Raw genomic sequence first — 27640 nt, forward strand, 5'->3', positions numbered from 1 at the left:
GCGTGATGTTGGAACATGCAGACCCTTAAAAGTAATCGACGCTCCTTTGTTAACGCTCGAGGAGAGTCGCATCGTCATCAGGTGACATGCGTCCTCTCCGCGGCGAGAGAAATGTGTCCTGACGCGAGTCTGATTCTCGCGTAGCGCCTCTCAGGATCAGCGTGCGCTTCCTTTCGACCGATCGAATTCTCAGACCAAAGAGCGAGCTCCTTTCTCTCTCTCTCTCTCTCTCTCTCTCTCCCCTCTCTCTCTCTCTCCCGCTCGCGCAGTTTAACAACTGCGTCGGTGCCTCTCGACGCGGAAAATCAATGAGAAAATATGCGCTATCTGAATCTGATCGGCCGAAGAATCCGTCATGAACGGCGAGAAACGCGGAAAGAAACTCCGGAGTTTGTTTTGCTCGTGGCAAAAAGCGTCGGATATTATCAAGGCGAAGCGGCTAGCAGTAAACACTGGGCTTACAAATCGCCTATGATGTTTCCAGCAAACGGTAAGAAGTGGATCGCGCCAGGGCTGAGAGAGAAACGCAAGGTGTAGCGGGAAGTGCGGCTTACTCGCTCGCGCATTATCCCGACGGGCATTTCATTAGCTATTATTCCTTGGACTCTCGAGCGTGCTCGCGTGCGCCTTTGATTTCTCCGCACGCTACGTCGTTCTCCGTTTCAGGAGAAGCGGCAGTGAATACTACTACTATTTTAGGTTCGCCTGCCCGGCGAACTTTGCACCTGTGCGGTTAAAAATAATGCATCCCCCGCTTCACATCGCGTCGGTATGACGCGCTAACGCCGAGAGAGACAATGCAACTCGCGCTGTCCGAATTCTCTAGTAAGTCCTCGCTAACGGTTTCGCGCTTTCTCGATCGACTGACACAACTGCTGCTCTCCACGTGGCATGACAAACGAAAATTGCTAACGAGATGATGACATCACGGTGACCGAAAAACGACTCGTATCGCGTGTTTTTTGCCTCTTTCCGGCGACGATCCAAGGTAATGAAGATAGATATATGACGTGACCGTCAAGATAATGATTTATTTTTTGTTCTTTTAATTTTATCCCGGAGAACGTCGCGACATGGCGCGCAGCGCGCTGTTTATCCGCACGATCGAGGAAATTGTCCGCGTTACTTTTCGCTTCAATCTCGCATTTAATTGGCAAAGGGCACCGCGGGAGCGAACGAAGTGCGTGTACATGGCGGACAGGAAACGGATTACAGTTCTTTCATCAGCCGATTTTCTTCGAATTGCTTGTTAGGAGGATTTCCCGTAAATCGTCCGGCAATTTTCTTTTATTCATGACGATATATCACGGATATTAGCTCGGCAACCCCGGGAAGGCTAATAAAGTCATCTTGCACGAGTGCGAGCTACTCGAACGCGCGTTAACAGACTCAGGTGCATCTCGATGACAGAGAGTACGCGTGTAGAAGTGCAGTAACGAAGGAGAATATTACGATGACGTCTAAATTCATGTTTGAACATTCTCTGTACAACGCAGGTGATAACGAATCATTGCGGAATATTTTGTTCAAATCTGACAAAATTGCGAGAAATTTCACGCGACTTCCTTATATTATCTGCGCCATATCATTGGCAAACGTATCATTATCGGTGAGAGATATCATTTAATCGGAGGGAATAATCCTCCGAAACGACGTTTGCTTTCGCAACGAATCGATCGAAACGTATCTTTATGTGAAGGGAGTTTCCTGTTTAGTCCATCAAGAAAGAATTTTGGTCTGTCCCAAAATTGGCTTATCGTTTATATTTTATTGAACAGCCAGTGATTAACGATTTTTGTCACGTTTGCTTTCATTCAACTTTCCTTCGGGAAACGCTGCGAGTCGCGCTGCGAACGCTGCAAGGGCTGAGGTAAAAATCTCTTTCTTCGTGAGCGGCATTCCTTTTCGCTTACGCTGCCGGAATTGTTTGTGCCTGGCAGTAACGGACCATCTGTATTTATGTGTTCTATCGAACGTCTACGAGCACACACGCGACGCTGGAACGCGGTGATCCCGCCGTGCGGAATCAATTCCTCGTTTCTGCCGAGTGTCGCGAGTTAAGAAGTCGCCGACGATTAGACGAGCGAGAGATCGAAGTTCGCGTCGCGATCATTCCCGCACAGTCATCCGACACAGCGCAGCTTCCGGTACAGCTTCCCACCGCCGGAAACGTCGTTGTCAGTTGCTCACGTGCGCTGGATAGCGCGTGTTCGCTTTTTACGCCGGAGCGCTGATTTCATGACTAATGACCTGGTTCTGTCGCAACGTTCGCTGCGTCCGTCGCAACGTCCGAGCCTCTTTGTTCGCGGACTTCGCGAATCGGTGCATTCCTCGCGACGACGTCGACTTTCGATATCGGTGATCGTGCAATCACACCGGACGGAAGAGCTGGACGTAATGTTTTCTTGCGATAGAACGCTATAGCTATAGAACGCAACCGTCTGCCCCGATCGGAGAATTCGTGGAATTTCCATCGGAAAGCAAATTCATCCATTTGGCCGGACGGGTGCACTCCAAAATACGAAATATCACGTACCGCTTCCGAGCAACACGTTCACATGGGCGATATCGCGTAATTACAGGTGCATCCACACGCCAAGCCTTGCGCGATCGAACCGTTTGCTCGCGGTCATTTAATATTAGAAATCACAAGCAAAATCTTCGTCCGTTCGAGTTATGAGAGAGAGAGAGAGAGAGAGAGAAGAGAGCGCGAACGATTGAATTAGTCGGATATTTCATCTCGAGACTCTCGGAAGCAAATCGTATCCAAGTAAATCGCCCGCGGCTCAGAGACGCTCGGACGTCCTTCCGAAAAATTCACACCAAGAAGCGCGGAGTAAGTTCGGAGAATCTCGTCTCCGGTGCGCAAAGTACCGCCGGCCATTGTGGGTGTTTCGCGAAATTGATTCACAAGAACGCGCCGCGGGATCGCCATGAACTTTCGTCCGGCGTGAGCGAGCGGCGAAATTGTTTCAATAGGAGCAATAACTGCGGCCGTAATAGCGTCAAGTGCGCCGAAATTAGGAGAAACGCGATAATCGCCCGTTCGTTAACTTCTACTTGTGCCCATTTCTTCCCCCTTGCGTTTCTCGGTACAGTTAATTGCACGCAATTGTTGACGGGCCCCGTAAACGGCATCGGCCGACGGAAGGAGAAGAGAGATCGGCTGCGTAAACCGCTCCCGTCTCGTCTGCGTTCATCGTTTATCTCTCCAATTCGTGATGCAGATACGTCAACGAATACCGGACGCAGGTCGATCTCACACAGCGATTGATGATTCAATGAAAGTGAGATGTGAGTCAGACGAGAACGTTCATTTTTTCCCGATGCTTGTCACGAGTCACGAGGCCGTCGTACGTCGTCGGGAGGCCGAGTCGAGTGCGCGTGCACCGAAGTCGAATGCAGATTCTTCCGAGGTCACTTCCGTTCGGCATAGCCGGCTGGGAAAATTATACGTTCCCTCGAGAGGGAGAGGGAGAGAGAGAGAGAGAAAGAGAGAACGTGATATTCCCATGATTACTTCCTAATCGAAGACGGGGGAACGTTTCAATGTGCGGCGCAAAGTAGCGACGCCTTCGCGCCGAGGAAACGCGCAGCTGGAAGCACTTTCCTCCGGCACTGCGCGCCGCGTCTATTTAAACGCTAGCCGTTCTTCTTCTTCTTCCTTCGACACCGAATTACGAGAGCCGCTCTCCTGTTTCCCCGCTCGATCCTGAGGAATGCGAAGTTTATGAGCGCCCAGAGAAGAGCCGCGTTTCTCACGCACGCACACGCGCTTATTTTCGCGCTCTTTCCGCCTTCCTCGCCATCTCTCGCGGCGTTCATACGCGACTGAATCTCGAAGGCTAAAACGAACACACCGTTTGGAAACACCGTCGATCGCTCGTCAATCACTAATCGCGTCTCCTGTCTCGTTCCCGCTCGGAATGCAAATAGCGCTCGGTGACGCTGTTACGACACTCGACGATTGATGTCGCGAACAGATACGCCGAATTACGTTATTGATTTCTCAGCTCTTCTGCTGCTCTTTCTTCTTCATCCCTCTAATCGGACAGTCAAGTGCGAAGGAGTCGAGTGCACAACAAGTCTGCTCTTTCTCGCCGAAGTAGGTTGCCGAGTGAGACAAGCACGTCTCAGAGATGCAGAGAGAGCGTTGAAGGAACAAGACACCAACAACAAGTTCCAGTGCAGCGCTAGTTGCTGCACCGAAAAGAACGAGCCTGATAATACGATATCTATAATCACATAATTCCGTGATATTTCATTTAGATACGACTGCCGTCTTCGTCACGTCAGAGCGCCGTGCTAGTTGCATCAGCCCGACGTTAAATTCCATATGACGAATGAATTTTCAGTTGAGCTTTTCCACGTCATCACGCGAACCGTCGATCCTCCTCTCGAGGCTCTCGAAGTTCCTCTTTGTCCGCTACCTGGCGTTCCAATCCAGGATACCTGGCCATCGAGTCGATCCGACGCCGCTCCGGACAAGGCCACGCGGTCGCACGCGGTGCATCGTACGCGCTCGGTGCGTGCGTACCCGGTGCAACTGCACTCGGCGTAACACTTGGACCGTGAAAGGAGAGTGTGTGCGCGCTCTCACCGCACCCGCTGATGGAACAAAGGGCCGCGGCGGCCCTCAGCTCAGCCTTGCTTCGCACGTTTTACTTGTAGATTGTTATCTACGCTGATCTACTTTGCATGACGATGTTGACGATTATGTAAACGGAGACACCCTTGTTTGAGAACGGGGAGAAGCGCAGACGTACGATATGTATTATCCGCGCGAGGAGGGAGCGATGAGTCACCTGTAACGTGAGATTCTACGCAATGCTGCGAAAGTCTCGTATTCGCCAGATAAGCTGGATTTTGAGACCCCGTTAGTTGGATCGCGCGTCGATTTGGACGGCGTAAAATGATTGCTGCGTAGCTCCACCAGCGGAAATAACGGCGCTCTCTGAAGCGTCATTAATAATTATTCATCGGCTCCTTTCTCATTTACGCGCGGTGTTATCTGCGCGATTAGTATTATCAGATGAGAGGCGAAACGATCCGGCAGTCGTCCGGTGCAGTCGCGGGCTCGAACCGTGAAAGCGCGAAAGGAATACGCGCGCACCAGACGCAAACCTCGAGACGACGAAACTAGTTTTCAATCGCGATGTTCTTTCACCGAAGTTTGATCGGGGATCAAAAGGCGCATTTATAACGCGAATTTATCGACCAATGTTACGCGGCACGTGGATTTTATAATACGCGCGGTGGGACTCTGCCGCATCGAGAGGAGGAGAGGAAGGTGACTTTAACGGCGATTTTGTTAGAGCAATATTCCTCATCATGCGTTATTGAAGTCAGAGGAATAATAAAAAGTTTTACCGCGTGACACGCGTCGAAGGAGCATCCTCGAGAGGTAAAAAGCAATTTTCTCTTGAATTGCTCATCGTGCAAAACACGGGCGATAAATCAATATCTAGCGCATATCTACGTAGCATGACGCGGCATGCGTGTGATAATTCTTTGTTCATATAAACTCACACATGTTGATAAGTTAATATCATTCTATTGCTTGTGTGTGTTTCGCTCGAATTATTGCTTTAGAATTATGTTTCCTCTCTCAAGTAATGCCTCTGAAGAAACAAAATGCATCATACCGAAAGCGGTCGAGCAAAGTAAACAATACTAGAGGAAACGTAAGAAGCCGCAACCGGTGACTACCCGACGCGCATAAATCTTATAGAGACACATCTGCTCGTTTTATTTTATATTTTAGTCGTATTTTATCTTGTTTTAGTTTGCATCCTTCCGCTGCAGGATATCCGCATACCTTTTCACGCTGGCTCCGCTGTGCTGGAAAATCGAGCGCGCACAACATTGTTCGCGCAAATAAAGAAACCGACATCCAAAGTCAGCGGGAACGAATACAATGGCGCGCATCTCGACAGACCAAAGTTTGTTACTTCTATCGTAAGATAGCGATAGTTCTTTATTTACACAATCCCCGTAGTCCCATACTGCAGTTGTGCGTTGTGCAGTCGGTTGCGATGATGCAGGCGCTTGTAACTTTCGCGCGTGCACGCACACACACATACGTGCAATGATTTTTAAATTAAATTCTATCTCGCTTACACGCGCGCATATGCACACATCGCTCGTTGCGTATCCCCGCCCTCTGAAATTAATCGGAGGACCGTTGCATTCGACTTGCGCGCGAGGAAGAAGATATCTGTGAAAACGTGACGAAATTTATCCCCTGTCATATTGGAACATGCACTTTAGTGCGCTCAATAATGCAGATGCGCTGTGCCTGAGTTTTAGCCCGTCTATTTAGCCAGCCGAGAACGGTGCAGCGCTTCTCGCGAGCGTATCGCTACATTGCACAAACGTGCAATCGTATTTACGTCGAAACTGCTAATGCGCGCGAGAAAAGAAACTTGTCAATTAACTCGACAAATGGTACCGGTACTGTTTCACTAGTTTGGTGAAAAATACAAATCAGACTTTTCTTCAACACTTGTAACACTTTGTAATACTTGACATTTTCTAATCAATTTCTAAATACACGAATGCAAATATTTTTTTTTTTTTCATTTGAATCGTGAGGTATGATTTCTAAGTTTATCAGGTGTCTTAGAGCGTAAATAATTTAAGTTTAATGTCTTGTACACCTTCTCTTATTTCCTTTCTCTCTCTCTCTCTCTTTCTCCCTCCCTCCTTCCCTCCTTCTCTTCTTTTTTCTATTTCTCTCTCGCTTTCTCTCTCGCTCTCTCTCTCTCGCTCTCTCTCTCTCTCTCTCTTTATATACACCCTGTATGTTGGCACTTTAATTTGGAGCAACGCGTGGCTTGCAGCGAGGCGACACACGCCACGACTAAAGCGCGCAGTTGCGATCTTGTGGCGTGCGAGCGAGACGGGGAATCCGTAGTGAGTGCGCGAAAGAAAGAACGCGAGATAGGGACGGAGATAGGAAGTCGCGATGTGGGAGAGTTGCGATGAACTTGACGTGGAACACTTGACTTCAACGTCGGTTGCGAAGATTGATTCGTATAAATACGAAATGTCTGAACCGGTGGAGCAGGGAAAGGTGAGCGTATCCTTTTTCATATGGTCGGGCGAGGTCCTGTAGGATGACTGGCCGATGCGATCGAGCCTGATCACGCTCACGATTGTACGAGATGACATTCTCCGAATGCACCCACCCACATGTATTCGTTGCATGTCAATGAAAATTTGATGCTCAATGAACACTCGTGACAACGTGGGAATAATGTTTAATCGTGCAAACGTAGCGCATATTGCGATTTGATCAAAGTGCATCATGTCCCGCGTTTTCTTTGTCGCACGGAGAGGTTAAGTTTCACTCAACTTCCATGTTTCATAACTGAATTTCAAGCGATTCGCTCGGTTTACGCGATTGTGAGAATAGCACGAGCGATTCCCGCTCGTCGTGTCAATATAATTCGCCTTTGACATTTCGTGATCTTTTATTTATAAATAGTGTACCCTCTATTGGCTGATGATTATCGGTTATTATGTTTTATTGCTGCAAGCTATGTCATTGTATTGCATGTCTGAGCAACTTGCATTGATGCATTGTCATAGATGTCATCGTTACAAGTATGTGCTGAAGGTTTCGCAATAGATCTAACTTATCAATTTTTGTGGACAGGATCTCTGTATTCATACGGCTGTTGTACTTCGTGGAGCAAATACACGAGAAGATGTTCATAGTTCAGGCACACTTAACATTGTGGAATATGTAATATACTTGTATTATTTTGGCCAGTATTATATGTCACTGTATAGAGAGTATTGATTAAGAGACTTAATTTTTTCATATTGCAGAGTTTTGGTAAATGTATAGAATGGAAACCTGTTGAAGATTCTGTAGTATCAGAATATCAAGATCAGGATCCAGAATGGTCTTTAGTGGATACACATACTAGAAGAACCCGTACATCTTCAGAGGGTGCAGACTCTTTAGGACGTACAAGGAATGTTAGAATATTATTCTCTGATCTAAAGTCGTTTCGTGTGAATCATAGTGGACAACAACTCATTCTCATGCAGAGGGATGGTACTACCTACGTTGCCTTCTTTCAGCTATCTAATGCTGAAAGTTTTATCAACTCGCTAAAAGGTTTCATCAAATTTGTAAAATCACGCATGGATAGGAACTTGTATCTTGTTATGGACCAAGTTGAATCTGTATTAAATAAATCTTTTGCTGAGTTGGATCTATTTCAAGAAAACACTTCTGATTATGTGTGGAAGTTCGTAAAGAACCTGCATAATCGTCCGTACGAAACAACAATGGAAGCATTCAGCAAACTCGCAGATATCTGGTGTAAGTGGATTCATAACCAAGGATTAATACATTGTATGTCATCACAGCAAATCATCACATTTATAGTATAATATAAGATTGATAACTTTTTATGTATAACTTTACAGTGTATAAGGAACCAGTAAAACGACCTGTTGAGGAAGCAGTCGCCGACTTGTTAAATCGTTCCCTCACAATCGACTCTCAACCTCCTATATCTGTATCTGTTGGATCCGGAGATGAATACGAAGTGATTGGTGTTGGAACAGATTTACCTCCGCGACCACCATGTCCACGTGGTAATGTATTAATTTAAATTACCAATTCTTATAAGATATAGACCAATTGAAAAAGAAAAATCAATTAGAGCACGAGAATTTTCTTGACATAATGATTCATGATTATTATAATTAGGTGCACCATTGACACTGGAGCAGTGGGAGAAGTCCAAAGACTCGGAAGGAAGAATCACTAATCCAGAGGCTGTCAAGGAAATAATTTTTCGTGGGGTATATATTTAAACATATCTTGCTGGTGATGTTAGTGTTTTGAACAAAGCAGAACACATAATTTTACGATACGTTTTTATCGATCCACTAGGGTATTTCTCCATCATTACGATTTGAAGTGTGGAAATTCTTATTGAATTATTATCCATGGAACTCGACGAATAAAGAAAGAGCATATCTACAAAATGAAAAGACTGACGAATATTTTAGGATGAAATTACAGTGGCGTTCATTTACACCAGAGCAAGAAAATCGATTTTCTGATTACAAAGAACGAAAAAGTCTGATAGGTAGTAAATAAAATATCTAAGTTACTGTTTTTATAACTTTATGTTCTGAATCGAAGATTATACATAAGTTTATTTTTATTTTTTCCAGAAAAAGATGTTAACAGAACAGACAGAACACATCCTTATTATGCTGGTGATAATAATCCTCATTTGGAACAATTAACACATATACTCATGACTTATGTAATGTACAATTTTGATTTAGGATACGTTCAAGGTATGAGCGATCTCCTTAGTCCTATCTTGTTTCTAATGGATAGTGAAGTCGATGCATTTTGGTGTTTTGTTGGATTCATGGATAAACTGGTAAGCCTAATGTTTCTTTTAATCTAATGATATAATATCAATGCTTGAAATTATGTGACTCTTTTACTATTTTAAAACAGAGCTCCAACTTTGACATAGATCAAGCCGGAATGAAAGCACAATTGTGTCAATTGTATACCTTACTATGTACCACAGAGCCACAATTGGCTTATTATCTAAATAGACATGATTCTGGAAATATGTTCTTTTGCTTTCGATGGTTGTTGGTACTCTTCAAGAGAGAATTTAATGCGATCGATATAATGAAATTATGGGAAATATTGTGGACGGATCTACCCTGCAAAAACTTTCACTTGCTCTTCTGCGCAGCCATTTTGGATACGGAGAAGAATATTTTAATAGAAAACAATTACGGATTTACGGAAATTTTGAAGGTAAATTCAAAAGCTTTTTATTTCGTTATAATTATAAATGATGATTGTTTGCCAAAGTCTATTATAGCATACAATGCTATTGTTCACAGCATATAAACGATTTATCACTTCACATTGAGCTGCCTTGGACCCTCTCTAAAGCAGAAGGTATTTATTATCAACTTATGGGCGCAGCGGATCAACTCCCTGATAGCGTTCGTGCAATTATCGGACTGGAGCGGCTGCATAAAACGTTAATAAATAATAGCATAAACGGTGGCGAAGCATCTGGTAATAATTCTCAGTCTGGAACAATTACTAACGGGTCAAGGAGAAATAGTTCAACAAGTGGTAGTGTTAAATTAGGAGAAAATGAAGTGTCGTTTGAGCGTGGGTTAGATTTGTCGTACATGTGAGGTCAGGACTGGTCTTTTATAGTGATTCACTGACAGAAAAGTGATTAAAAGTCCACTCGACTTGAGAATCAAATGTCCGTTGCAATATTTGTCTGAGAAGGTCTTATACATTACCACTTTGGAAATATTGTTGATATGACAATAATTTCCATGCGGTTTTCAACGAAATTCAGTTCGTTAATCTTTCATGGAGTAAAGACATGTGCAAGCAGCAAGAAAAAGAAAAGGTAAAAAGCACGTTCCTACACACAGATGTATCGATCAGATTTGTTTTTATTTAAATAGTAAATTAAGTACTTTCTTTCTTATTTAAATGTTGTCATTGACTGTTGAGCCTGAAATTCTAAAGCGTAAATTATGTGAACGTGACGTTTACCTCGTGTTTACGAATATAGTACGCAAAGTAACTAATAGTAGTGTTGAATTTTGAGATATTTATAACATGAGAGAAAGGGATTATGCAGAACGTGCGTACGTGCGAGAAACAAGGTATTTCAGCGTAAGAAAGGAACTTTGTCACGACATCTAATGCGCGATTTTCAGATGCGAAAAACGGAACAGAGATATAATAACATCTCCAGACTTCGATAAGTGTTATATATATATATATATATATATGTATGTATGTATATATATATAGATATATATATACGCGTGATTCTCAATTAAGTTAGAGCCTCTTTTTTAGATTTATATAAAGCCTCATGACACGTCACTGTATATTTCTAATAAAGATCACGTATTTAATCTTTCATATATTTTTGCTGAGCAGTTTCCTCATTTCTGTTTGACCGTTCCGCATTTCGCTCTGTTCAAACCTTTATTTCCCAATAATATGATTCATCCTCGGATTAAAAAAAGCTTTTATTTCTCGTTGGTAAATAGAGATGCGAAAGTTTGTTCGACTCGTCATTCGGTTGTACTACCGAAAAATAAAAACACCCCGATACGTAGTTCAGTTGTATCAGTTGCAAATAAAAGATTTTTTGATTCTTTGAGTCATATTGTTTGGAAATAAACAGATTATCCGATTTTGTAAGATATGTTTACAATCATTTTACGATATTTTTTTTATTACAAGAGAAATGCACAAAACTTATATTCAACACTCCCTGCTATTTCATACATTTTTTCAATGAACTGGAATAGAAGAAAAGTAACGTTCGAAGAGAAATATATGCACACAGTTGTATACACAAGTTCATTGAAATTACAATGATTTATTTATTCGTATATTAGAGAATGCGCAGTTTAAAGTACACAAAAGAAAGGGATTATACAGAACGTGCGTAGAAACGAGGTATTTCAGTGTAAGGAAGGAACTTGTCACGACATCTAATGCGCGATTTTCAGATGCGAGAAACGGAACAGAGATATAATGACATACTCGAAAATAGTTGATATTTAAAATGTTAAAATAAATGATGCTATTAAAACGATGCAATCGTTTACGATTACACTGATTGTATTGCAGCTTCTTAAACGATCGTTCAAAAAGTCGCGGTAAAAACTTCTGACGTCACGCAATTGTACGAACCGCGGCAGTTTCGCGTCGGTTCGAGAACACTCGAGTACGGTCGTATCGCTCCGTATTCGAGGCGTTATTTTAACGGTCAAAAGCGAATTTTGCGTACGAACGGGTGTCAGGAGTACCGAGTCAAGTGCGGGCGATCGTTTCAGTGTATTATTCGGTTCGTACGAGATCGATTAAACGCGATATCGTATGATGCTCGTAACCGACTTCTATCGTGTCGCGTCGTGTCGGGAACGTGAAGTCGGACAAGCAAGACAGAATCCATATATTCCTTTTTGCCGCAAAAAAGGTAATTCGACATTCGGCGCCTATTCAATACTTTGGCAGGCTTACTTTCTTTGCCCGTATTAAGCCGGAATTTGTCCTTATCACGGGCAAATTACTGTAAAAGACGCTTGGATTGCGTTAACAAAATGGCGCCTAAAAACGGTTACAGTGCTTGAAACCGATAGCAGGCATTGACATTATCGACGCTTCGTAATCGACGAGTATCATGGGTAGTGACTTACCAACGTTCGTACGAGAAAAACACAAACAACGATGGTGTGTGCTCGTGCGAGGTAAACATTAGATCGTTGGATCCAAGCAGAACGCGAATAGTGTCCTAGCAGGTATGGACTTCATACCTGCGAGACAGAACAAAAAGTGGAAGAGAAAGCAAAGACAGTGGCAGAAGAAACGCCAACGCGACAAGGTTAGAATCGAGGTTCAGGTCAAAGCTACAAAACAACAGAAGATTGTTCACAGGCATGCTAATAGATTTAATATACGAGGAATGTCAATGACAAGTACGATGCAAGCGGACGCTTTCTGGAAGAATTATACAGCAGCTCAGGAATGGCAAGTACGGTAAGATTGTTAAATGAACATATTATTCTATGTTTCTCTTTATTATAATCCTTGTCACCGGGCTTACCTTTCCCACCTTTACCTTTAATAAAAATAAATTTATAAGAATAAATATTAGCCTATCACGGAAAGATAATAATTGTTTCCAGGCACAATGTAACCTGGTGGAGATCACGTTGCATGGCCCTTGAACATGAAAATGAGGTGCTACGCAATGAAATAAGATCATTGGTTAACCAATTCCGTTATCCTGATACTGCGACAGCTGAAGCAAATTATCACAAAGAAGATATCAATAACCAGGAGGAATTATTATATGATGAAGATGACGAAGAGCTTGAATTTACTGTCACTGAAGATATGCTGAACTTTTTTGAAAAAAGTGAGAGACATAGAAGACAGTTGAAAAAAAAACATGAGTCTAATAAAGCTGTGTACACCGAAGAAGAAAACTTAGTAGATCTCATTGGTGGTGCTGCAAGTGCTCGTGCAAGGAGAGAAGATGCCAATGAATTATATGGTGATGCAAGCTCCAAAATATTAGCGATGGAGACTGCTCTACAGGCTACGTTGGACAATTATAAAGATAAAGTAAATCCTCATTTTTGGCCCAATATTCCACTTAAACCTTAGGTTAGTTAATTTAACCTCATTTTGTCTCGTGGCTAGATTTTTGATGTACTTGAACGTATTTCGGAAATATACACCATTTTGTCATACAAATCAAAATAATATTAATATTATTGTGAAAGAAGTAATTAATTACATCCTAGTGCATCCTTGCTCATCCTATTGCATCCTATCGTTGGTCCATCATTCCTCCGTTAGGGCAACTGGATGACCGAGAGATGGCGCTACTTTGATGTTTACACATCTCTCATATGCACATATGGGTACACAAGAAATACGTTCTTGTGCACGCTCATGTAACGAAGATAAACAGTTGTAAACAATACGAATATTTCCTTCTCAGCTCTTCCATGAGATCACAATTCCTTATTAATGTTATCCTCGTTACATATTCCCGAGATAAACAGTCAACGAGCCAAATAACCCAAAATGACTTTCGGCAAATGTTTGCAACCATAAATTAAGCTTGACCAAAGGAAAGCTCGAGAAGAAAACAAACGTTTATCGAAAAACGAGCGAAAGTAACATCACTTTCGCGATTGATGTTTTTCCGATAGAGTTGTACGATTGGAGTCTCGACTGAAAAGCTCCGCTCGAATCGTCCTTGCGAAATCGGACTTGCACGCAACTCGTAAAGCTCGGTTAAATCGTCGCGCGTATACACTAAAGAGGCAGAGACCCCTGAGAGATGCGCAAGACCCAATCGCGCCAGAGGCAATATCAAGTTGTTTCTGTTGTCGGGTCGTGCGGCAACGGTGCGGCCATAAATGACACCTATCATATGAAATACACCGGGGGAAGCAATTAATAGCTAATCTAAACGACGGGGCAATTACGTTCACATATTATTATTACTCGGATCGGAAATAATCGATCGGCAGCGCGTCGTGCCTGAAAAATGATATTGCCGCTGCGATGCGGTGGCACGAAGTCTGCATATACACACACACACACACACACACACACACACACACACACACACACACACACACACACACATAGGCATATACGGAGGACGCGCGCGCGCGCGTGCTACGAACGGGATGCGTCGAAAGAAAAAAAAGATAGGAAAGGCGAGGAAGCGCGCGACGTGAAGAGGCGTTCGCGAAAAGTTTTACTAACTAACACGCGGCACGGAGTGTAATATAAAGATGAAAACTTTAGCACCTGTTCGCTTTTATGAATTTTATTGTGTATACACGCAAAGTGCACTGTTTTAATATTTTCTCAATATCGTCGGTAGAAGTGCTGACGGCGCACGGGAGGCAGAAAATGCATATTTTATGAATATCTCGCGTACTTATGTAAACCACTTAGCAATCCGGTTACCGCGAAGAGACGCGAAGAGACGTCGAGACATTTATGGCGATAAGTAATAACAGCAATTTTGCAGTCGAAGACCTTGCCGACGCGTCGGATCGCGGAAGATCTTCCGAAATTGAGAATCGATCTGCAGATATTCTCGTCGCATTAGCATCGCATTCCCGGCGAATTCCCGCCGATCGCCGTTTCGCCTGTAGAATCGCTCGTGCTGAACGTGCCTCCCCGTAACTTAATTATCGCGCATTGTGTTTGTGCCTTTGGTGCAACACGCATAGATCTACCGCGTGTGCTACCGACGAGAGGCAGCCGCGCTTTACTCACCCACGGTGTACGCGCACCGAGACCGTGACTTCTCCCGCGCGTGGATAACGCGCGGGCGACCATTAGTTGACATTAGGTATGCGCGGTCGCAAGACCTCCCTTTGTCGTCGATTGAACATACCGTCGTTAGAATGTCGACTTGCGTTTCCTGGGAAAACGAGAGGGCGAGCAGCCAAGCCGAGCGAGAACGCCTGCACGAAAGTAGACCGTGTCGAGGCGCATGCCTGATGATAAGCGAATGCGAGCGCCGTGAGACAACGATATATAACAATAATTTTATTGAATGCAACAAGTAAGACAAGAGAAAAGAAACTACCTCGTCGGCTACACGTATGAAGTATTTGCACACAAACGACTAGGACGCCGCGCAACTAGGCCCAATTCGATATGAGACACGCGTGCTAGGGACACGCACGTATGAACATACGAGTGCACAAGCGTATAACGTGACACGCGACATAAGAGCTAAGAGATCTTGAATAAAGATAAAAGGGAGAATGTAGTTTCGGTGGGAGGGGGAAGGTAAAGTAAGGTGGGAAGTAATAAGGAGGGCGACGGCGAATCGGACGGAAAAGAGGCCAGATGGTAAAAACGGACAGAGAATTAACAAATATAAATCGCGTCCCCATTACTTCACATTTTATATTTTTATTTTTGTTTATTATTTTCTCTCGCGCTGCAAGTGACCATCAGTGATTTCATTTCTGTTTATTCTTGTTGAATCACTGAGCCAAATTTAAAATTTTATCAATGGCACCGCATTATAATTATGTAATACACAGCTGCACAGATTTTTCCCTTACAGCTGTCCTTCATTTCTTCATTTTTCCTAAGTCTTCAGATTTCGATCGATCGAAATTTGTGTTCGACAGAAATTGTAGAATTAATGCAGGACCAACATTTTTCGACTCGGAGGTACAAAAATACATACATAGCTTATATTCCGCGAGGATCTCGCGCGCGGCGTTTCTATCGAGTCATTCTCGATATCGAGTTGTTGCGACCGAGAGAACTCCCGAGCGTGAACAACGCGTTTCGATAATGGGGGACGCAGTACCGTTGAATGATTCGGGAAAATAGGATGACAACACCGCGATGTATCGGAGCGATAGATCGGGCCGGAGCGCGGGGGAGTCCGGTCGAATCGTCAGTGCGTTATCTTCGGACAAAAACCGCCGACAAGAGCCGTAGGATTCTCAAACCAGTTCGTGGGACTCCAACATCGATACCTCCACCCAGAGAAAGCCCTTAATTATCGAAATAACGCGTGTCGCAGTGTCGATACTGCCTAAGTGTCGGACCGTGCTCTATCTTCTCCCACAATCCCACGGAATATCCGAGCGTTTCCTCCTCTCGGATCTAAATTATTCCCTCCTCTCGGACCGAAACTCCGTATCTCGTCCGAAGACAAATGTGGACATCAGGGAAATTAAGGTCGTCTACATTGTTTATCTCAGATAGGACCGAGTTTATCCCGTAATTGAGACATTCGTGAGAGGAGTTGGAACGAGTTGCCTTGATGAGTTACCAAGGAAAAAATTAACAATCACCGTTTTAACGATTTCACGTCGACCACTGGTATGCCGTGTTTATCGCATCCGTAAACGCGTACGGTAATATACACGCGCGATATGGCTGGCTCGGTGTCCGCGGTGCCTGCGCAGAATTTATTTGATTTTTATTCGACGAGCTACGACTTATGAATGGCAAGTTTCCAATCAGCGTATAGAATACGTAATATGCAAAACGCTCTTCTTCTCGCTTTTTTTCCCCCACTTAAAACCGGTCGATCCTACGCAAAGTAGGTGCACTCGCAGGAGGCTCACTTTATATTCCCCTACAACTTTCATTTAGATCCTTATCGATCGACTTTCTCAATGTGCTCACGTGTTGCACTTCATTGCCTCGCCTTCCGACGTCCACTCGCGGACTTTCGCGCACAAGTACAATATCGAGGGCTCGTACATTAAATTTGCTTTTCGTCTCGTTACACGAACGGATATCATTACGGAGCTTTCACAAATCGCTATAAATATCAATTAATCGCTAACGAACTTTATTGTATCACCGCGTCGTGCATGTGACTTGCTGAAAGCTCGTAAGATTCGCCATTGACAGGACGTCGAGCGTTGGAAAGTCGGGAATTAATAACATTATATAAAGAACGAACGACGGGGGAAATGTTAACTCGGAAATACACACACGCGCATACGATTTTAACACTCTTGCGCGTTCTACTCTCCCTCCGCGCGCCATCAGTCATCATTTATGAATAAGCGTCTTCGCGAAACCGCATTTTTATTACGTTAATGCACCTTTTCACTGTCCTCGTGTGCCTCCTTCTTGCTTCTCGCTAAACGTCGCACAGAGGCAAAGATTGCAAACTTGATATTCCTGAGTGCACACTTTCGTAGAGTTACAGGCTCCGGTAGTAATTTGTCTTTAATTACGCGAATCCTCATTTCGCGACCGAGAGACACGCTCTCCGGACGACATGCGAGCGCAAAAAGGGAGAGAAAAAGATACAGCGGGGCACTCGTTTCAGCGGAGTGCTCGGGATCTCTCACCCCGGGCCTCGTCAATTCCCAGAGGTCGCACACGACTCTGAGTTCCTTTTTTCCGCGCACAATTTCGTCCTCCTCTGTCCGCGACTGCCGCATCGGCCGCCGTCACCGCCGCCGCCGCCGCCGCCGCCGCCGCCGCCGCTGCCGAGCCGCATCGCGCCCCAGAATCGTCCTACCGTGCATTTGCAGTCTCATTGGGACGTTTTAAGGCCCACCTTTCGTGCAAGATGGCGCCGCCGTGGACGAGGAGGAAAAAGAATCGTGGCCCGGCCAAGAGCGAAGAGGGAGTGCGCTTGCTTTTTATCGCGTCCGTGTCATTAGCGGCTGCAATGAGTCCTATAAGTTCGTATCGGGAACCTGGGGAAGAAGGAGAAGGAGAGAGAGAGAGAGAGAGAGAGGGGGAAAGGGGGAGAGAGAAAGAGAGAGAGAGAGAGAGAGAGAGAGACATATAGAGTCCACGCGCGAGTCGTCCACGAGAGGACTCGACGTGGACGAGAGGAGACGTCGTGGAGGCACCTACGACCGCTCGCCTTATTAGGCCTCTACCTCCCTCCCGCCCTTTCTGGGCTCAGCGTCGCCGTTTGCCACCCTCTTCCCCTCCCTGCAGCTCTTAAAATCATGGCTGCATGTAACCGTCTACTGATTATATGGATTCGGCGATGATTTCTGATGATGCCCCCGACCCCCGAAATGGTAAAATAATACAGTGTCGTGTCCTAGCCCGGACCCTTTGGGTTCCGTGGGCCGGTTCGTTAGCGGGGCCTTGGCGCGAGGCACCCTGTCATTATGCGGCTGGTCTCCATCACCCCCACCAGTACCCAATTTTCGGCGCCCCTCCACGGCGCGACTCGACAAATCCCCCTGCTCCGCAGCCCTCCTTTATTTCTCCACATCGTGCTCTCCTCTCATCTCATCTCTCCTCTCCTCTTCTCTCCTCTCCTCTCCTCTCCTCTCTTCTCCTCTCCTCTCCTCTCCTCTCTTCGGCAGGGCGATCTTCCACGGCGCTACTATTCTACGCCGCCGCGCGGCTGCAACGTCCCTGGTGTGCGGTGCGGCCCGTCGCGTGAATCGTCGTGAGAAAGTATTCCGACTTCTCTCTTTCTCTCCCTCTCCCCCTTTCTCTTCTTGTACGTCCGCGCTTTTCACCGCACGACGATGCACCCGCCGAACAGGCGTGTTACGTGTCCACGGTTGTTAACTCTTTTCAGAACGGAATAGAAAGGGATCTTTAAAATGTCACGGAACTTTGATATTTGCAAGTAGCTTTCAGACGTAAAGTCGGAAAGGATCTTCGAAAAAGGTTGCGGGGGCGAGAGAGAACAAGGAAGCGAGGCGAGAACGCCTACGATCATCGCGCGATATCGATACAGTCGGTAGCTCGGGATCGAGCCGACATCCCCTATTTCCTCGCCTCCAAATAGCGTTTTTACGAAATTCGAGCGAGTCTCACGCCTGCGAAACACTAGAGGCAGTCACGACTACTGGCGGATATTCGAAACTCGTAACTCGATCGCCTGGCAACGTCGTCGTCGTCGTCGTCGTGCCCACGCTCGCGGAGCAACACTCGTATTCTAATCCCCCACTTGCGCGCGTACCCGCGACTTTGCAAAAGTTCCGTTTCTTCAGAGCGGTCCTAATCCCGCGATGAAATTGCGAGCTGCAAGTCATATCGAGCTTACTCGTCGGAATAAGCGGTTTGCTCTCGCAGCTAATCTTCTCGCGCGTGAAATCGTTCGCGTGCAGAATAGGATAGAAATTTGAATCGTTTGTGTAACATTATATATTTCGCGTAATCACGACATTTTCTCTGGCCGCGCGCGGTGCATCTGTCCTATTCGCTCACTCGAGGGTGGCTGCTCCCGAAATGTTCCTTCCGTCGCCTTCGCGTCGCTTCTTCGCGGCGGAAGGATAGAGACCCCCGCTGTCGCTAATCTCCGGCGGAAGTGGATCGACGAAACCGCGACTTCCAATCCGTATTTTTCTAAAAGCGGTCCGGCACCCTTAGGATGCTCCGTCCTTGGGCCTCTCCGCGGGTGTAGGTGGTCCCGGTACGACCGGCAATCATTTCGCTTAATGACGAGAGCACGGTCCTTTCCTTTCTTCGGTCTCAGATTATCGCCGCGTGTTTCTTCTCTTATATCCACGGACCACTTCGGTGCCTCCTTCTTCTTCTTCTTCTTCTTCTTCTTCTTCTTCTTCTTCTTCTTCTTCTTCTTCTTTTCCTTCTTCTTCGCGTCTTCTTCTCGGCCTCTGCCCCCGCTACCACCTTTTATCCCCGAACTCTGTAATTTTCCTCTAGCGACCATGCCACCACGTCGCGCCGAAATTGGTGTACGTTGGAACGATTTCGTGGAAATGTGCGTCGTCGTGAAGGGGCGGGGGGAGAGGAGGGGAGGAGAGGAAGGAGATCAGACACGGGACGACAGTGACGGTGGCACTTCCATCGCGAACTCGTCCCCAAAAGAGGACGGAGAGGAAGACGAAGGAGAGAGGAAGAGAAGATTAGGCGAAAACGCAAAGACGAACGGGGCCAAAGGAGAACGGCGAGAATTAGGAGAGGAAAGGTAATAAAAGCAGAGAAGAAGGAGAGCGCGAAAGAGGAAGTCTCGTTTCGAGAACAGAACGCGTTTGATGAGGAATCGTTCGCCAGTACCGAATACTTCTCGGCGGCCTTCCTTTTGCAGGTGCGCCGATCTCTCGGTGGCGGTGCCGTAGGGGCGCAGGCAAGCGTGACAACACGCAACATTTCTTTCTATCATGCCAAAAATCATATACATCGGCCGCGCAGATGGAAGTCATTATTATTACAAAGAAGCGTTTTTGCTGCCGGCCGTCTGTCGATGCCCGGCCCGGGCCACTGTCTCTGGATAACGCGAAGATACGCTGACGACTTACCGAGAAGCTGTCTCTCTTTGCCGCGGATCGAGCCGCGCGCGACGCGAAATTGGCGCAAGCCGAAACTTCTCTCGGCCGCACATTCCCACGTCATTAAAAACTAACTACGTACACCAAACTCGAATCACGCTCGCCGTCCTCACGGAATTAGCGCACGACAGGCACGAAGCGCGTCGCGATGCGAGAATCGCGCATTATTCCTCGGCGCCGTGACTTCCGCACAAGAGGCTTAATTTCCCGGAAAATATTCGCGTGTCGTCGCGTGCGACGTCTCCGTTTTCATCGTCGTTGTCGTCGTCGTCGTCGTCGTCGTCGTCGTCGTCGTCGTTGTCGTCGTTGTCGTGTTACGCGTATACCGGACCCGCGTGTTGTTTGTGTGCGACTTTGCTTCTCTCGCTCCGCTTCCAGCACCTGCGAGAAAAGCCGGGCGGTGCGCCCGTTGGCCGAGCAAACAATACGAACGATGATGCACCGTCCCGAGCGCATTGTCCGCGGCGAGTAGTAGTAGGCGGCGGATTTATCTGCCTACTCGTAGAGTCAGGTAGAGGAGAGAGAGAGAGAGAGACAGAGAGAGAGAGAGAGAGAGAGAGAAAGACAGAGAGAGAGAGAGAGAGAGAGAAATAGGGAGGAAAGGAGGGGGGAGGGGAGAGAGAGAGAGAGAGAGAGAGAGAGAGAGAGAGAGAGAGAGAGAGAGAGAGAGACAGCGAGCGACCGAGTGAGTGAGTGAGTCCAGGGGTCCTCGACCTCCGGGAGACACGTCGCCGTCGCCGCGCGGTCGGCTGGCTGCCGCCGTCGGAACCGATGGATCTTCCTTTCGTTCCGGGCTGATTTTGCGCGACCAGTGGCAGGACACGCGGCACGCGGTGATCTACCGCCGGTCCTCGATAACCTTGCGAAGTAACAAACCGCGCGCGCCGTGTGCGCGTTTCCTCGTCGCGCCGGGCCGAGCGTATTAGCGAATCGTCGTAATGACCGGTTGCATTCGCAAAGTAGGCGCGGGTAGACGCGTTTGCGATCCGATTCACGACGGTTGTACGGCCGTCGCTGATCCCGGCGATCATTGACTGTCGTAATTGTCACGGCGGATGTTTGACATTCGATCGGCTGCGTTGCGTGGCTGCGGAGTGGCTGCGAGCACGAGCCACTGTGCAGCAGAGTCGCGAAAAGGATGACAGTCGCCGGGATTACGGCGATATCTCGCGCCGTTTCGCGCGAGCGCTTATACTTTTTTTTATCGTCTTCTGATCGCGAAGTCGTCGAGGATGTGCCGCAACATTGTATCGAGGGGCGGATAGGCGCTTTAGGCGATCGGTTGGCCGTGATACCGAAGAAGGAAGTACTTGTGTGACATTGGATCGTCCGTGTACACATGTACAAGCGGTTAGTGCTTAATGGTAGAGAAGCGACACGTTAATTTGTAACATAAATATTATGATTTCCAGTTTTCTCTCGGCACAGACAGTGCGCGGCGTAATAATGGCGCGGATTATTAAACGGAAAATTTATCACCCGTGTGGAATCACTTGGGCCAGGGTACAAATTATCGCTCGTCTATGCGCGTACACGTTATACGCCCTGCGCGAGATATATCATCCGCGTTTGTGCGACAGGTTGAAATCTCCTCGGAGAGCCTGAAATCTTATATCGTCCGACGATATCTCTCGTACGTCCGACGTGCAGCAGACTTGGCTCTGGCCTTGGACTCGAGCCTGAGAACACAACGTCAAAATCGATATTGATATATATATACAATACACACACCACACACACACACACACACACACACACACACACACACACACACACACACACACACACACACATATATACAACGAAAAAGATGACCAAGCTTCGGTATCGTACTCTACTTTTCCTACGAATTAAAAAAGCTATAAACATAGGTGCGGAAACTTTTCCTTCCCGAGACATAAATACTTTTTTGTCTATGATAGATTGTATATAGATTGATATTGTAGAAATGTTTGTAGTTTAGTTGACACACTTTGCATCGTCGAGACATAAACATTTTGGTCGACAACGCATGCCGTAGTAAATCAGTTTGTATCTAAAACGTTTGTATCTAAACGTTTCACAGTTAAGATCGTATTATCAGAATGAGTTATTCTAACATCGAGTGGAGATACTCATTTTACGTATGGACGAGCCAACGAATTCCAGAAAAGCTCAGCGTCTCTACCGGCAGTCCTTTCCTCAGAGAGGAACATCCTGCTAAAAGTACATTTGCTTCGGTGTATTGTCGGCTTAAAGAAACTGGGTCTTGTATGTATAATATATATATATTGTATGTATAATATATATATAATATATATATATATATATATGCACATACACGCCGTGGAAAATACGTTTGGAAACGACTAAGTCATTATAATACACCATAAATGTCGCGTCGCCACGTAAGAATGTAAATTCACGTTTGAGATAAAAATCGCGCGTCGTTTGAAATTTAAAACCCGGGTCGTTAAGCATCGCACTATGACGATTCGAGCGATTTCGTGAGCTCCGTGACTCTTGATCTCGAATTTCAACGCACAGCCGCGACTCGTCTTCCCGCTCGGCCTGTAATTATTCGGTAACTCGCGCGTGTCACAATCGCACTTCCGCTGTCTCCCTGCCCTGAGCCCCGGCTCGCGTAGCACGCCTTTTTCTAGGTCGGCGACATAGTCCTGTGGCCGCTTTTCCCGTCACGTCGCGAGATTCCAGGACCTTTGGCACGGTCGCACAAGCGGCTCGTAGAGCCGAGCGCGGAATGAGCGCCGACGGTAAGTCAGTTGCTGGCATACCGAGCGCTCAGGTAGGTAGATAGGTAGGAAGACGACGGCGAAGGTGAAGAAGGAAAGGAAAGCGGGAGTGCGAGCGAGTCGGCATGCGAGCAGGCAGTCAGGCAGGCAGGCAGGCAGGCAGGCAGGCAAGCGAGCAGGCAGGCGAGCAGGCGAGCGAACAGGCAGGCAAGAGAGTATGGTATGGTCTAGCTGCTCGCTGCCGCGAAGCGCGTTGAATGCCGGGGCCCCGGTGTATCGGGGCCTGGTACCGCCGCCGTTCCCCTCTCCAAGATGGCCGCCGGTTGGGTCCAGCCAAGTCCCCCTGACCGAGCCAGGTAAGTCCGCCGAGTCAGGGGAAGGGTAGGCCTTGCAGGTGCCGCCATGTCAGTGCATGCCTAACCTCGAAGCCGCGCGGAACGGACGTTGGGCCCGAGAACGCGACATCTCGTGCTACCGCCGTGCTTTAAGGGGCTGCTGTTTAGGCCCCGTCGTAGTTCGCGCCTACGAATATCCGTCGTGGACTTGGAAACGTGGACCGATTCCGTACGTCGGTTAACACGGAGTCGAGCCGCGTAACGGTCCGGGAAGCGATACCGAGTGTTTTCTCTCTCTCTCTCCGGTCGAGAGGAACCAGCCGGAGACATCAACGCGTGGACGGAGAGAGAGAGTGCGAGAGCGAGAACGAGAGAGAGAGAGAGAGAGAGAGAGAGAGAACAAGAGAGAGAGAGAGAGAAGAGAGTTCGTCGGACGCACGGACAGCACGCTTTCGGCTGTGCCATCGCGCCGCGACGAGGAACGTACGTGAGTCTGCGAGACTCTGCAAAAGCGTGAACCGTAGACGCGGGTTGAGTTACGTCGTGTGCAAACGCGTGTTTCGTTTACGAGGTCGGGCAGAAGCGCGTTGCGTCTGAATTAGCGTCGGAATCAGCGCGTGTATCGGCGACGAGTGTGCGTTGACAGTTCGGAGCTGCTTTCCTGCGGTCGTCGTCCGCGACGACCCGTTGTCCCTCGGACAACTTGCATGAACCCCGCTGCGACAGGCTAAGGTCGCCTAATCATTCGTGTACTCTGCATTCAAGATTGATCGGCCAGTTGGAGCGTACAGAGGAGCGTACGGAGTCTCAGCTACGATGACAGCCACGACGTTGAGCCTGGAACGACGTTGTGGAGCGAATTAGGCGATCAAGAGAGAATCCGCGAGGTCCGCGACGTCGGGTCGCGTCGAGCACAGGGAACGTGTCCCAAGGACAGGCGCGCGAGGTGTCCGACGGGACGAGACATGGTCGTCAGCGTGTACGACGCGAGACGATCGCGCCGGGTTCGCGACCGGTCGTGCTGATCGGCCGGTTATCGGTCGTGGATCTAACGCGAGGAATGTGCCATATCTCGGCGTCGAGATATCCCAGTGACAGCGAGCGTAGCGAATAGCGCAAGGAGAGAGCTCTCATGTCAGCCGAGAAGCAGAGTGAGAGATAGGAGAGAGAATATATAGCAGAAGGATAAGAAGAGAGAGAAAAGGAAACGGAGCAACGCTCCGAGTGGAGTCGTCCGCTCTACGTTCGTCCGACGCTGGAATCTCCACGACGCTGGTATGCCTCCGAGGAGGTTGTAGCAGGGAACAGCAGCTCGCGCGGCCACGGAAGGTCGGCGATGTAGTGAAACAATCGCTCTGCGAGTCCTACGCGAACGTTGCTTCGTTGCTTCTCTCCGCGCGCGCGCGCGCGGGAGAGAGAAAGAGGGAGAGAGGTAGGGTGGTAATAACACGCGTGTGTACGCGGTTCGGGTGGAAGTGATACACAGTCGAGGGGAACCAAGGATAAAACCGAGTGTGATTGTGATTGATTGGTGGTGGTGCTAAAAAAAAATAAAAGAAAAGAAAAAAGGTGGGTGATCATCAAAAAGGTGCCGGTGGAACGCGACGGTCTCGTGGTTTTCGTTATTCGCGGACAACGGGAAGCTTTGACGGGAAGAAGGAGCACGCGCGTGGAGTCCGCGGAGAACTCGGTGCCGTGACCCGCGGCTCGCGGTGTGACAGCGGGAGATCGGCCGAGGAAACAGCGATAGACTACACTTGGGTGCCCGTCGTCGCTCTTTCTATCTCGGGTTCTCGCGACTGGCCGCGTAGGAATGGAAAGATCGAGATAATATCGCGAGAGACGGGAGAGGAGGGTGGAGAGGCCGCGGCGGTGTTGGAGGCCCCAGGATGTGGCATCTGCTACTGTTCCTCGTCCTGGGAGCGACCCTCGCCCCAGGCACGCGACCTGAGCGCGTGATATCCCTGGAGGTCTCCGAGAGTGCGCTGCCCGGCACCAGGATCGGCTACATCGACAGCGACTCCTTGCCGCTGTTGTTAATCGTGCCGATTCCCGGCTCGTCGGTGGAAGCCGACCTGGAGGTCATCAAGGAGACGGGCGAGTTGAAGACGAAGGGCCCGTTGGATCGCGAAACCCATCCATCGTACAGCCTGCTGGCGCTGCCGCAGAACATACAGATCGTCGTAAAGGTGCTCGACGAGAACGACAACGCGCCCACCTTTAGCGTGGATCACGTGGACGTGGAGTTCCCGGAGAACTCGCCGCGCGACTCCAAGCGGGCGCTACCGCCGGCACTGGACCCCGACCTCGACCTGTACACCACGCAGAGTTACGAGATCGCGTCGGGCAATCACGGCGACGTGTTCAGGCTGTCGCAGCATCGCGGCCGCGACGGTGTCCTCTACCTGGATCTCCAGAGTTCGGGCTCGCTGGACCGAGAAGCGCGTTCTCGCTACCATCTGGTGATCGAGGCGCTCGACGGCGGCACGCCGCCGCTTCGCTCGAGCCTCCGCGTGAACGTGACAGTGCAGGACGTCAACGACAACCCTCCCACCTTCAATCAGACGAGATACGTCGCGAGTGTGCCGGAAAACGCGACCGTCGGCACGGCGGTGCTGACGGTGAACGCGACCGACGCCGACGCCGGCGAGAACAGCCGCATCGAGTACTCCATCAATCGGCGGCAGTCCGACCGCGAGGAGATGTTCCGCATCGACGCGGAGACCGGTCTGGTCTACGTGAACAAAGTCCTCGACTTCGAGTCGAAGGAGCGGCACGAGCTGGTGATCGTCGCGCGCGACTGCGGCGCTCAGCCGTTGGAAGCGAGCGCTTTCCTATCCGTGCGCGTGACCGACGTCAATGACAACCAGCCGGCGATCACCGTCATCTTCCTGTCGGACGACGCGACTCCCAAGATCAGCGAGAGCGCGCAGCCCGGCGAGTTCGTCGCGCGGATATTCGTCAACGATCCCGACTCCAGGACGGAATACTCGAACGCGTCGGTCACTTTGGCCGGCGGTGAAGGCCACTTCGGTCTGACCACGCGGGACAATATCATATACCTGGTGGTGGTGGAGAGGCCGTTGGATCGCGAGGAGAAACCCGTGTACGAACTGTCGGTGGAGGCGACGGACACCGGCACGCCTCCTCTGAGGGCCGTGCGCACCTTCAGGCTGCTCGTCACCGATGTGAACGACAACGCGCCCAAGTTCGAGCAGGAGACGTACGAGGCTTACCTCCTGGAGGCGTCCGAGCCCGGCGTGTCGGTGCTGAAAGTGACCGCGACCGATCTCGACGAGGGCGCCAACTCGGCCGTCCGTTATTCCCTATTGAACACGTCGTGGTTCGCGATCGACGAAAAGACCGGACTCATCACCACGGTGACCCACGTGGACTGCGAGGCCGACCCGGCGCCGGTTCTCGTGGTGGTCGCCACGGATTCGGGAAGGCCGCCGCTCAGCAGCAGTGCTACCGTGTGCGTCACGATTCACGATCTCAACGACAACGAGCCGATCTTCGAGAGGCCGCTGTACAACGCCACCGTGCCGGAGAACCTGCCCGTCGGACGCTGCTTTCTCAAGGTAGGATTGCACAGTCACATCATTTCCTCCTCTTTCATTTGGCATTTCCGCCGCGCGAAAATGTCAGCGAGAGCGATTTTCGGCCGCGCGTTCCACTCGCTTGCATCGTTGCGACGTGATTGCCGTTGAATCGTGCGCGCACGTGTGTGTGTGTGTGTGTGTCTGTGTGTGTGTGTGTGTATATGTATATGTGATGTGCGCGAGGCAGGCGAATGACAATGAGAAACGCGAGTCATCCGAGATCCGAAAATCGCCTCGCGCCCTTGACGCTCGCGAACGCGATATGCTTTTCATCAGGCGCGGGCGTGACGCAGAAGGGCGCTGCAACGCGCGCTGCTGCTGCTGCTGCTGCTTCGCAACACTCGACGCGTCCGCGATGAAGTCGTATACATACGTAGCCAACGCTAACGGCAATTGTTTCGTCAGCCCGGTTGCGACCGCGCGACGCAAAAAACTCGCGAAATAGGTTCGCGGGCTGTTGTTGCAATTTTGCGAATTGCTTGTCACGCCGTTTGATATCTATATAACGCGCCGAGTATTTTCCACTCGTCCGGACGCTCGCAGTTCGCGCGTCGGGCCCGACGCCGTCATCTCCCTTAACAAGCGCGGTTCTGTCAGTGTCTCTCTCTCTCTC

The 27640-nt window shown here is 48.5% G+C and overlaps 3 protein-coding genes across 4 annotated transcripts; all 3 read left to right on the top strand.

Annotated features, from left to right (window-relative positions):
- Window positions 1-5067: 5067 nt before the first annotated feature.
- Window positions 5068-10966, top strand: Tbc1d15-17 (TBC1 domain family member 15/17). 2 transcript variants are annotated; one of them, XM_025301573.1, is made up of 11 exons: window positions 5068-5404; window positions 5786-5942; window positions 6843-7075; window positions 7661-7750; window positions 7837-8371; window positions 8446-8616; window positions 8732-8826; window positions 8918-9116; window positions 9205-9422; window positions 9503-9817; window positions 9907-10966. In XM_025301573.1, exons 3-11 carry the CDS (start codon window positions 6968-6970, stop codon window positions 10210-10212), a joined length of 2037 nt encoding a protein of 678 aa, XP_025157358.1. In that variant the 5' UTR covers window positions 5068-5404; window positions 5786-5942; window positions 6843-6967; the 3' UTR covers window positions 10213-10966. The 2 variants fall into 2 exon arrangements, with proteins under 2 accessions (XP_025157358.1, XP_011148465.1); XM_011150163.3 differs by having other exon boundaries at window positions 5074-5404; window positions 7837-8338.
- Window positions 10967-11789: 823 nt separating this feature from the next.
- Window positions 11790-13324, top strand: LOC105188612 (gem-associated protein 8). The gene is made up of 2 exons (XM_011150157.3): window positions 11790-12595; window positions 12745-13324. The coding sequence occupies exons 1-2, from the start codon at window positions 12360-12362 to the stop codon at window positions 13226-13228; spliced, it is 720 nt and encodes a 239-aa protein (XP_011148459.1). The 5' UTR covers window positions 11790-12359; the 3' UTR covers window positions 13229-13324.
- A 9365-nt stretch (window positions 13325-22689) lies between these two features.
- Window positions 22690-27135, top strand: LOC105188620 (protein dachsous). The gene has a single exon (XM_019843886.2). The coding sequence runs from the start codon at window positions 25315-25317 to the stop codon at window positions 27133-27135; it is 1821 nt and encodes a 606-aa protein (XP_019699445.1). The 5' UTR covers window positions 22690-25314.
- The last annotated feature ends 505 nt before the right edge of the window (window positions 27136-27640 follow it).

This window comes from Harpegnathos saltator, unplaced genomic scaffold (assembly GCF_003227715.2).
Source record: "Harpegnathos saltator strain DR-91 unplaced genomic scaffold, Hsal_v8.6 scaffold431, whole genome shotgun sequence".
NCBI classification, from domain to species: domain Eukaryota; kingdom Metazoa; phylum Arthropoda; class Insecta; order Hymenoptera; family Formicidae; genus Harpegnathos; species Harpegnathos saltator.